Here is a 12,495-nt window from a genome sequence, read left to right as displayed (position 1 = left end):
CCTGAATATAAATTTTCCAGCATCTGGATTTTCCAGGAGTTTCATACCACTGTAAACCTTCTAATGGCCAAAGGCCAAAACAAGAATAAAAACATCTTCATTCATCTAGACATTTCTGAACGGTTAATTATTGCATGATATTAAAAATCACAGTCTTCACAACTTTAACACTTTCAACATATCTTCTCTTTTCACAAAACAACACTTTGACAAGCGCCACTGCAGGACACTTTTCCTGAGGACTGAACCCATTTCTGCATTTGTCTAATATTAACTATTGAAAAGAGCACTACACACCTTGCAGCTCTCACAGGTGAGCAAACCATAGTGATATCCGGACACCTTGTCTCCACAAACGGGACACATCTCATCCAAGTCTTCGTCGTAGGAGTAGTCCATCATTTTAAACTGGGGGGCTAAAAAAGCACATAAACCTTAGGTCAGACACACGAGAAGAAACAAATTCTTTATAATGAAATTCTTCATACAGCTTGCTCTTGTACAAGCCATGCACGAAACAGATGGGTTTTAGACCACAGTGAAGCTTTCACGCATCCTACAGTAGCCTACAGTTGTATGAAATACACTGTCAAAAAAAAAGTTTGTCTTAGGGAAATAGCAGTGAAAGTCTGGTCTAGTGTGGAGGATGGTCGCAGCCAGGGCAAACATCCCTTTCAATCTCGTTAATATTCATGATGGCTGATAAATTGGAGGCAGAAGCTCTGGAGTTGGAGTGGAGCTTTTAGCCACGAGGCAAAGGAAAGCACAGCACCACTTTTAACTACGGGCTCATATGTGCAAGAAAATTAACACATCTACTGCAAAGCTCGTCCTTTCACACATTGGGTCGAAGCGTCTGTTATTTCTCTCATTTCATCTGTACTGTATGCGCTGCTAAAGGGTTCATATGGCGACGCCGTGTTCACTTAGAAAGTGTCAACTGCTGAAATACACTCAAAGCTTTTTAACAGCTCATTAATATTCACGATGTGAAATATTTTTTTCTAGCTCATTTTCTCCACAAAACAGACTGGGCGGAAGTGCGATGCTAACTGGCTAATTTAAAACGGCCTGCGATGCCAAGACGTGAGCCTTCAGAGAAATAGAAACAAGTGTAAATTCGTTCGGTGTAAAGACGCCATTGTTTAAGTGCGCTTTAGTCAGTAGTCTCTGTTGTGTATTAATGATTACCGAGTAGTGCTCGTTTTATTACGCCGAGTAAAACAGGGAGCGTTTATAGAAACTAACAGTGCGCTCCAAATGCAACAAGTTTTTTTTTCCCTCATCGTTTTTTTTTACTCGAAATAAAAACCGAGAGATATACAATAGCCTTTTACATCGTTTACATATTTTATATATTCACCCATGAAATTCTATTAAATGTTATAATTCAAATTATTTGTAGAGGTTCAGCGCTGAATGGTGAAAGTATTCAATTTCAACAGAAGTTTGACAACCTAAAGTTAAATCAGACGCTTTATCTCTGCATTACACCTTATTTATATATTTATATATATATATATATATGTGTGTGTGTGTGTGTGTGTGTGTGTTTATAAATATATTGTTAGATATAATTATAAAGGGAAATGAAGAAGAAACAAATTAAATGTACATAATTATATCAAATCTGCATTCCTACATTACTTTTTCCGTGAATTAAATGCAATAAAATATATACAGCATCAAATATATATTTGATATACAGCATGTACTCCAGGGGTCAGTTTCCCAGACCAATATTAACACTAAATCTAGATTACAAATATTTTCCATCGGTGATTCAGCCTTGGCATTGCAGTTTTGTCCAAGGCTAGTTTTAAGCAAGAGAAATCGTCCCTATAGTGAAACTATAACCAGCTCTTCTCTACTTCACTCAAGTTTACTAATATTTTTCACATCAAAATCACCGCTCCTCCACACTTAAATGACAAAGTAGCGAATCAAATGAGAATAACTGTAGTCCAATCACTATTTTGAGAAATACGAGCGTCCTCGTAGAAACTTAGTGTTCTCGGTTTGAACTCTGTCTCTTACGAAAAAAGTTAACAGAATAGAAAAGTGTCAGAAAATACCACGATTCAACGGAGCATCAGTAGTCAACCACAAAGAAGGAACGCTTTTCGCCACGGTTTTCTTTTTTGTTGTTGTTGTTATTTTTACACACTTTTGGGAACGTGTCACCTACGGGATACAAGGCGATGTACAGAAATGATCTAAAACGTCCAGCGATAGGCATCATTTGTTCCAAAAACTCGACTCGAGTTATATTCTAAGTATCTACTAAAAAGTTTCTTTAACGGCAGCAACTTTAAGATATTTTCAGGCAGTCCGAGGGTCAATGGGTTCTTAAAGTGTCACATATCACGCAATCAAACCTCAGTCATATTAATTTAGCCCCAGTCCGAATGTCAGAAGGACGTTTTTTCCCCTGTGTCTCAGTAAAACCGCGGCCTGCCTACCTTGCATGTTTCCAGGCATGTGTCCGTGTTCTCCATGCGACCGAGCGAGTCCAAGAGAGTCGGACTCCACTTTGGGCAGCATGACAGCTCCGCGAACCTGAAGAGGACCCGCCGCTGCGCCTGGACGCGGAAAAACACACGAGAGGCTCAAAACTGTCCAAAACCACACCAGCGAGGAGACAGCTACAATCTAGAGCCGAGCGGAGAGTGAGTTCATGCGGAGGAGACGCGACACCACTTCACATTAACACTACACAGCTATTAACACTGATGTGACCAGAGTAACGAATTTTACTCTCACCGGTTTAGAGTTAATATTCTCGAGATATTAAATTAAAAACCCCGCAAAACACGGCTGCTGTCTCCTCCGGCCCCGTCCACGGTAACCGGGAGGTAGGACTCGACGGACGGTGAGGAAGTTTCTCAGTTTTTTCTCTGCGTTTGGCTCGGACTCGTGGCCGTTGCGCTTGATGTGAACTTCAAACCCCGCTGAAGCTCTCGCCGCTTTGTTTACGCAGCACCGTCGCGGCTCCAGCCAATCAGCGCCTCGCTCGACTCAATGACGTCACGCCCTCCTGCCAATCATGACACAGAGGAGAGCGGCGGCGCCTCGGCCCCTTTTTTCTTTTCTCGCTTTAACGATGGAGCGGCAAAGCGCAGGGAACCGCACAACTAAGTTAGTGCTGTGTAGACTGAGCGGCGTGGAAAATCAGCAGCTCCGGGAGGGACAGTTCTGACCGCCGTTTTACCTGTTATAAGCGTGGTATCATGATTTATAAATGAGCAGCATTCTGTGCAAAATCTAAATTTACGTAAAGCCAAAGTCCATAATCAAGCGATGGACATCACCAAAGGCCTGGACAAGTCAAATAATGGATAAATCAAATACCAGGGATAAAATGCACCGTGTGTGTATACTTATATGATAAAACGTATTTAAATATATATGTCTAAAGGCTTATTTTATATAAACTAATTTAGGCTATGAAAACAATGGCTACATTTGCGTAAATCTAACTCAGCTGACAACTTGGCCAAAAACCATAAAACAATTTCACATTTTATTGAGAATACCGATTTAATTAGCTGTTTAATTATTGTTTTTTATTTTATCATACGCTACAGGTCTTTTTTTTTCAGTAGAGTTACATATTAGAGGTTTTCCAGAAATGCACACAGATTTAGGAAAAGGAAAACTAAGCGCCTCCTCAAGTTCACGGAGTCTCCGCTCTGTTCATTCGGTGTCCACGCGCTGAGGATTTCAGTCGTCCGCAAAACATGAAATACATTACTGTAAAATCGTTCATTCAAATTTATTTGGAGATCACACGCTTCATCCTAGGTTGCTAATCTTCTAAATTCGTTACCTATTATTGCTCATATTTAACGACCTTAATAAGATTTATTTATTATAAACTTGCAACTATAAAAATAGCAATATTATTATTTAGGAGTCAATTAATAATTTAAGGAGTCATTAAAAAAATCAGGACAATTTCTCATAATTCAAAATTCCTTATTAGCAAAAAAATAAAAAAATTAACGTGCAACTGAAGCAGAAAGCACACTATAAATCACGCATATTAAAAGCAAAATATTTTAATATCAATACACTAAATAAAACAATTAAAAATAATATATATTTGAATACATTTTAGTGAAATCGGACAATTTGACATTCAACAGGCCTTCTGACACAACGACGAATTTCTCCAGATATTTCTAACGCAGGGTCACTCTTAGTTCGTTCCTTTGGAGGTATTTCACTTTAATTATTGTAAGCTGTCGAGTTTATTTTTTTATGCGGGCTCAGTGTAAGCTCATGAACTCTGTACTCTGTAGCTGGGTTAAAGCCTAGCCTCCTCTCTCTCGGTCACAGGGTCTTCGGAGCAGTCAGAAGTGATTATAACTGTTCTTATTTCCCCTGAAATCTCTCCCAGACTACACTAGCCCACTCACCTAAATATGCCCCATCCCCACTGGACTCACCTGCTCCTACTTCACTCTCAGGACTTGAAGACATAGTCAACTAAGTTTATAAAAGTAAAAACAAGTGGTCGCTCAGTTAAGTTTGGGAACTAAACTACAAAAAATCTATCTGAGATTTTTGTCCATTTTCTCCCTCTCACAGACAGAACTGTGAGGGTCTCGGTTTCACAGCTCCATGTTCTCAGGTAAGGGAGCTAGCGCTAACGGCTCGAGCGCCGCCTTCCCGCGCTAATCAACAGCGTTCATTCACCCCGCTCACTGATTGGCCAGTCCAGGTCACGTGGTCCCGCTTCATTGATAACAACCAGTTATAAAGTGACACACGAGCAGATAAGAGCGGTTCAGGGATAGTAATGAAGGAATGATTAACCTCTGGGAAGTGTGAGGTAAAATTGTTATCCCAGGAAAGGTGGTAAAAAAAAACATCAAAAGGACGAACCAACAGGTGAACAGAGAATTTACTCAAACTTTGATCTCCCCAAACATTCTGTATAGGTTATATTTCTTTAGAAATCATTATTGTTTGGATCGCCATTTTGTCTTGGTCTCCAAATTCGAAGGTTCTGGGCTATCTTTAATGAGGTCAGCTTTAAATAGGTTAGTTAATGAGAGACTGACAGTCATTTTTGGTAACATATTACACATGAAAGGAAAATCCCAGAAAATATATATCCAAACAAATTTGAGATTTTATTTCATGTAATTTTGGAGAATTATGCTACATTTTTCATGCAGTGTAAATGACAGATGTTTAATTCAAATAATGTACAAATAAAATCACATAGGGTTATAGACAAGGACATCAGACATCAATCAAAGGCAAATAAATAGAGGCCATGATGGTGGTTGTATTGATTTGGTTGATTAGAAGACATGATATTACTTTTACTTGATAACACTATGGACAATTAATGTTCCCAAAATGAATACATGGTGGATTAGGTCCAACACAAGCATAAACTGTAGACATTTGAGAGAATCTTGTCACATATTTTTACAGATGAATAAAAATGCATGTATTTTAGTATGCATGCATAATGTCACCAGTATATTCTGCTTGAGTACTATAAAACATTTAAATAATTATCTGCTAGTGCTGACAGCATTTCCATATCATCAGACAGCCCTAAAAATTAGATATCAACATCAGAAACATTGACATCTGTTTCCTTTCTCATGTACAGACTCAAGCTGTGGGTTTCTGCAAAGCAAAAAGACAAGTATTACATCTAAATCTGTGGATAAATTTGGTCCACGAGTGGCCCAGTAAACACAGGCCTGTTGACTGAGGCGAGAGGACCTAATGACCCTGCCTCACTGGCTCATGCAGCAGCTACAATGCCAACAAAGCGTAGCTGTCTTGTCTGCCATAAGTGGATGTGCACTGATAACAGAAGTGTACCTGAGAGCTCTTTGCTTACCCGTGAGATTACCGGCCCAGAGGGGCTCAAAGCCAGGGGATTTGTCAACTTAACCCTGTCTCCTCTTTTTTTTTTCTTTTCCTCCAACCTCTTTTTACGATGTTGAGTGGAGCCCAGAGCTCTTTACTGCAGAATAAACCATTGGCTTGGCCTAACACGGGAAGGGTCAAGGTTTCAATCTTTGAGAAGAGGGCTCCTGAGCTAATGAAACTGGAATATGGTATGGTTAGTGCAGTGTATTTTTATTTATTTGTTGCAATCTTTTAGGTAATAGAATAACACTATGAAATTATACAATGATTTTATTTATTATTTTTTTTTACAAAACCAATGTCATCATGAGAAATAACAACTAGTCAACCTGTAATCAAACATTGTTTCATCATATGTTCCACAGCGAATTCTGAAGCAACAGCTTTACTCTTGATTATAAGTAAATACAGCAATGTGTAGTTTACAGTCAAAACAGCAGCTCAGTACACGTTTCTCTGAGAAATCTCTGAAGATTATAAATACCAGATATTTATTTACACAAGGAAAATTTAAGACAAAATTTTAAAAAAGTATTTGCAGATACAGAGGAAATGAGACTCCTCATAAACCTTACCACAGCTGACACCAAATGTGTAACCATCAAATAAATAACGCTTGAATTGCTTTGTTTAGAAACAACAGATGATCACTGTTAGAGAAAATTAAATTCTATGGGTCAGAAGTTTGTGTAGCTCTCAGGAATTCATTACTAAGAAAAGTAAAGAAGCACAAAAGGATATTTAAACTAAAACACCAGAAATGGAAGTGTGTAGTAAGGTTTATGGACGTATTAGTGCAGATTTATAAGTGGGATTGTGTGAATTGTAAGTAGGTGAAATTTAAACTTAAAGAATAACGTGTACTTTTAATGGCCATTTCGACTGTAAACAGACATAAAAGTAAAGGGTGATTGCGCAATTCTATAATATCCCTTATGGCACGGTGCTTCTGATCTTGCCTGCAACACATTATAAAATATTACGTGCACCCATTGCTCCCATAGTTGTTGAAATGTGATTGCACAGATAAATAGAGGAGGTAAAAGCCAAAGGGCGTGTGACATCCAGAGTTTGTGGATGTTTCCTGGTTGTGAGAGACCTACTCCTGTTTTTTTTTTTTTTTAAATGGTACAAAGTGTGTGTGTGTGTGTGTGTGTGTGTTTGTGTAGGTGGGGATGTTTTCATTACCAGCGGTGGCTTGTCTATTACAGAGTGTGAAACCTATGTTATGCTGACCTTCCTCGTTTGTCATCAGAGTCCTGTATAGTAGAAACCAAGAGATGTGAGACAGAGCAGTGTGTGCATATGTGTGTGTCACTGAGCATTGTCAGCAGAGTAAACAGTACCCCAAGCCTGGGAAAAGGCTGGGATGTGTGCCATGGCACTTCTGACTCATACACCTCAGTTATCATGTTTGTTTCATGGTTCTACCTGTGATATGTTTACTTTAGCATTCTTCTCTTTTCTGCGTAGTACCGCTGGCAGGCATGTTCCCAGCGAAAGGAATGTCCATGCCGCTCCAATCGGATCTGTCTGTACCGTGTTTAATTAAAACCCATATGTTTCCCTCCACTCCTCTTCTCTTTTTCCCTCTGGTAGCATGTGAAAGAGGGAGAAAAAAAAGAGAGAACATGTCCTAGTGCTGTTAGATCCATTAGCAGGTCAAGCAACAGTCATTGTTCATTGCTTCCTATATGCTTCTATTTTCAAGAGCTTCAAGGAACAATGGTGCTTGTGGAGCCATCAGGTGTTCAAGCTTTTGGCCGAACAAAATCAAAACAAAGCCAGCGAGAGGCCAAAGTGAAAGCTCTAAAGGGTGACAGCAGACTCATATGTTTATCAACACACCGTTGCTTTCACTGTCTTTTCCATGACAAGGCAAAGAGGGGCATCTCCTGAGATTGGGTGTTAAGTTGAAACTTCATTTGTTTGTGATAGGTTTCTCATATGCGCTCAGGCTGGGGAGTAAATATGAAACCAGCTGTGCTTGGAATGTCAGGTTGATACCGTGCATTGTCTGGCCATATGGATGGTGCAGATGAGGGATGTGGAAATCTTATACGAGCATGCCCGGTGTGGAAGTGTACAGTAACTGGAGTAGAACAACATAAAATTAAATTATATATTATTATTAAATTATTAACACTTTATATAAGGGCCCTTAAAGCCTCTATATATATAATGCATGTTAATGTTTCTGTAGGACTTGCGAAGTTATACTTGGAACTTAATATTCATTCCTTCATCTTCTGTAGGTGCTTTATCCTGTTCAGGATCAAGGTGAGTCTGGAGCCTTCAGGTATCATTGTTCGAAAGGCAGGAACACATCCTGGATGGGGCAACAGTACATCACAGGGCATTGCACTCACTCAGTCATTCACAAAAACAGCTAAGAGCACAGCTAATCCAACATGTGTTTTTGAATTGTGGGAAGAAACATATGCAGAATTGAGGAGAAGGAATCTCATATGCAAATTTAGAAAATCTAACATCCAAATATTAAACATTTGATGCACCAGCTCAAGAGTTAATATGCTCCAAAATAATTGACCCATTTGAGATTCCAGAAAGGTGAAGCTACATGCTAAAAGAAAATATGTAGATACATTTCTCAATGCCAAGTCTCAAATATAAATAAAAGGAAAAGAAAATTAAGCCTACGAATGTGACATACAGAGATCAGTCAAAAACGTTAAAATGACCTCCTTGTATCCACACTTACTGTCCATTGGATTAGCTGTTGTTTGATGGTCAGCGACCATTGAACAAAGCGAAAAAGGGGCTAACAAAATATGCAGAGCAATAGCTGGACTACAATATGTACTTGTAGAACTACACAGTGCATCTATATGGTAAGTAGAGCTGGGAAATGGACAATGAGTGCTGAGACAAGGAGGTCATGTTAATGTTAAGGCTGACTTGTGTAGACACCAACCCAAACAAAACACAGTCTCCAGCTAGAAACACCTTTGTGATTGGGTGGAATCATCTGGATTGTCGCTGAGCTGAACAGTTGGTCCTAAATCACAGGTGATGGAGCAACGCTGACACACTGGCCTCTCTCCCCTCCGTCTGACCCCGGCACATCCCTCCTGCAACACCCCTCTCCATACACAGGGCCTGGGCAGCCATGTGGAACAGAAGACCCAGGCCAGCCGAGCGCCCTTATTCCCTCGCAATAGCCCAATCCACCACTATGCTAATGACTCAGAACTGATAAGAGCATACTAGGAGACACTTAAGTATCTTTAGCCCATATCAGAGAAGCATTAAGATATTCCTTTTCTGCCTCTCAAGGACTCACACTGCACACGCTTAGAAGGGCAATTATCGCCTTGTCAATATTGTTAATCCATTCTGCCATTTTCAATGATATCTGCTTGAGTCAACTGTAACACATAATAAAAGCTAATTGCACATAACAACCCTCGATCAATAAATTAGGAGGTGGCAAGGCATGGCCTTTAAAGGCTTCAAAGATGGAGATTCTTAATGACAAGTGTATTCTTTTTTTGCCAGAAGTGCATTAGTGTGTTCTCATAAACGTGTCATAAAGTTTCATGCTGATAATGCCCTTATTATACACAATGTCTATTAGGCTGTGCTGTATGCCTAATTAGGCTGAAATTCTGCCCATGGTCAACACACGTAAACGTCACGACACACCTCAGGAACGGCTCATTTCCCCTCTAACAATGCTTTGTACACAGGGAACGCTGGTGTTGAAAATCCACACTCTTGAAAATGAAGGTTCCACAGCAGGTTTTTCAGGATAATGCCATAACATTGAAATATGGCTTATTCATTAAAAATGAAGTGGATGAGTCTTTAAGCCTCTACTGATTAAAGATCTTTCCAAATCTTATGTTCCAACCTAGAGCCATTTAGGAAAATTTATTTTTGAAATCCCTTCCTGAAGATACTGATCTGGATACATTCAATCTCGCAGACAACGTCAAAGAAGAGTTGTGTCTGGCTGAAATGCACTGTTTGCCGACCTCTTCCTGAGGGACAGCACCAGTGAGGCTCCTTATTGCACTCAGACTGCATTTACTCACCCTGTCTCTTTGTCTGCTTCTTCCATCATCAAGAGTTGCCATTGTGCTGGCTTAGCCATGGGCTAATGTCGAGTAAATACTTTGCCTAACCATTAACGCGGGGACGCTGTTTGAACAGTCCTACACACAGGAATGGCATTTACGGTGGGGGGTCTATTTTGATAGGGAAGAATCTCCATCAATTAGTCTCATCACATGCTGCTTTATCCTCTTGCCAGGGATGAGGTGTGTGAGAGAGAGAAAGAGCGAAAGAAAATGATACAGTTTGCCCAGCTATTAATGGCCCTCTAACCCAAGAGCCGATCATTAACCCATTAGACTAACATGTCTCCGCAGCTTTCCCATAGGAGCCTCTTTGAGAGCAGTGTCTTTTCTCCTTGTGTTTTGTAGCTTACTGTAAATCGGAGGCTCAGGGGAGATGTGGGGAGGAATAGTAGCACAACCGCTAAGCTCAGAAGGGCTCTCACTCATTACCCAAGGTGTTAACAACTGCCTGGGTGGTTTGGAAGTTAAGGTGTTTATGCACTGGAAGCACTCCTTTAAAAAGGCCACTACAAACACTGCACAAGGTGTTTACTGACTGTTGTAATTGAGAACAGTAATTATTAATATGTCTGTGAACCCGAGAGCCAAAAGCACTTTTCACATTTCTGTTTTGTGGTAAATACATGTATGAATTTATCAATATCAGTGCTTTATTAATGTCTATATAAAGATCCAAGTGGCCTTAAAGACCTATGGGTCTGTTATTAAAGGTAAGATAAAACTTTATTGATCCTAAAGGAAAGTGCACTTAATTTATTCATATTATATATAACTGAATCTCATGACTAATATATGGCCTTCTGCAGTGAGTCAAGCAGTGGGAATGTTCTCACTGGGATGTATATTATAGGATGTATGAATCTGAATACAGTATATAAAAAGTCACTGTCGTCATCTCAGATTCACTGCAATTTGTAATCATCAGTGAAACCTTTATTTTGAAAACCAATCTGTGCATTTTATCATAATATAATAATAATTATAATATAAGATCAATTAAAAAATATGTGAATTGTGGTATTTTATTGATACTTTTTAATTATTATTATTATTGTTTTATTATTTTTATTTAAGTTATATTTTATTTATTTATTTATTTATTTATTTATTTATTTATTTTTGTGGATGGGCCCATAAAGTGTTCAAAATGTTAAATGAGCTCTGTTATATTCTTTCTTGTTCATAGAATACCATTCTAATGTGCAGCAGTATTGACATTATGTCGCTGAGGTCCATGGGGCTGTGTTTGTTTTGGCTCGAGCAGGCCAGCATTGTGTCGAGGAGTACTCCGTCTATTTCTTCCTTCTCTCCATGACCCTACTCTTCCTGCCTGGCAGCAGCCCCATTCTCATAGATATGGAAAGGCGCACAAATGAAACATGCGTCTTTAATTTGGCTGTATGAGCAAAACAATCACACGCTCCTTCCTCCAGAATCCAGATTCCCTGCCGTGACATGTTCCCCACTGGCCTGACGAGGAGAGAGCGAGACGTGGCTGTGCCGGGTGAATTTCAGGATTGACGGAAGTTTGGAATGAGGATTTGGGAGGGATCTGGATGTAAATTGGGCTTTAATGGCAGATGCTCGGAGAGGCAGCGATGACTTGATCTGAGAGGCTAGAGAAGCTTTGTATATTTTCTGAGTTTGGTGGCTAGTGGAAACAGCTTGGGCCAGGGTGAGGAGGACCACCCATGTCCTTTCTCTCTAGGAGAAAAGCTCCAGAGCTCCACTGCCATTCATTACAGCCATTCTCTGAGGTGGGTTCTGTGGCCAGGACACCTGTGATCTTAGAAGTGGGCCATCACAAGAAAAAAAAAAATTCCCTGATCTACATTCTGGGTTAAAATCACTTCCAGCTTCTGCAGCCAAGCCAGAATCCTCCCCATCTGTTTCTCATGCAGAAAGCATGCAACAAAATCTCACATCCACACTCAGGTTGACATGTTACAGCAAAATGTGGACATTATGAAAAAAAAAATCCTCAAAAGGTACTCATAGGCCATTATGTGAGAAAATAAATGTCATTCTATGTGGAATTTGGGTCTTCCTGGCCCCCTGGCTGGGCTGATGTTGTATGAAATATTTTACAAGAAACAGACTGGATATAAATGGGGGTTCGATCTCTCCCCACAGTGATCTGGGGCCTTTATAGGGACTTTGAGGTGTTTTACCTCATGTAGACGCCAATAAATCTGTCTCCCGCGGAGATTCGTCTCCTGACTCCTGGAGGGAACAAATTGTGGCTTTCAATGGGGGCAAAAGAAGTGACCTGTCAGACCACGCTATTTATCACCGGGACAAAACGCTCCCAATTCTTTCTGCTGACCATGTCCAATCTCCCTGCAATGCACATTCCGGAGATGCTAACCTTTGAATATTTTCATATGATCAATATTTGCTGATTCATTTGCAAACCACACAAGGACCCACTGATTGGGTTTTTCCTTTCATCCGTTTTATGGTACACTGTTAGACAAATGAGAGTGTA

The 12,495-nt window shown here is 39.9% G+C and overlaps 1 protein-coding gene and 1 long non-coding RNA gene across 2 annotated transcripts in view; one reads left to right on the top strand and one right to left on the bottom strand.

Moving 5' to 3' along the window:
* nr5a2 (nuclear receptor subfamily 5, group A, member 2) overlaps window positions 1–2,890 on the bottom strand; it is a 45,811-nt gene extending 42,921 nt beyond the window's left edge. Inside the window, exons 1-2 of the mRNA XM_066647192.1 lie at window positions 2,463–2,890; window positions 298–416 (exon numbers count right to left, since the gene is read on the bottom strand). Coding sequence (XP_066503289.1) covers window positions 298–416; window positions 2,463–2,544 — 201 coding nt within the window. The 5' untranslated portion in view covers window positions 2,545–2,890. The remainder of the gene's footprint in view (window positions 1–297; window positions 417–2,462) is intronic.
* A 1,896-nt stretch (window positions 2,891–4,786) lies between these two features.
* LOC136671433 (uncharacterized) lies at window positions 4,787–9,259 on the top strand. The gene is made up of 3 exons (XR_010795707.1): window positions 4,787–4,896; window positions 8,160–8,184; window positions 8,935–9,259. It is a non-coding gene; the product is annotated as an uncharacterized lncRNA (long non-coding RNA).
* Window positions 9,260–12,495: the final 3,236 nt, after the last annotated feature.

Source organism: Hoplias malabaricus, chromosome 16 (genome assembly GCF_029633855.1).
Source record: "Hoplias malabaricus isolate fHopMal1 chromosome 16, fHopMal1.hap1, whole genome shotgun sequence".
Lineage (NCBI taxonomy): Eukaryota > Metazoa > Chordata > Actinopteri > Characiformes > Erythrinidae > Hoplias > Hoplias malabaricus.
Note: the sequence above shows the minus strand (reverse complement) of the source record. Positions and strands in the feature narration are given on the sequence as shown.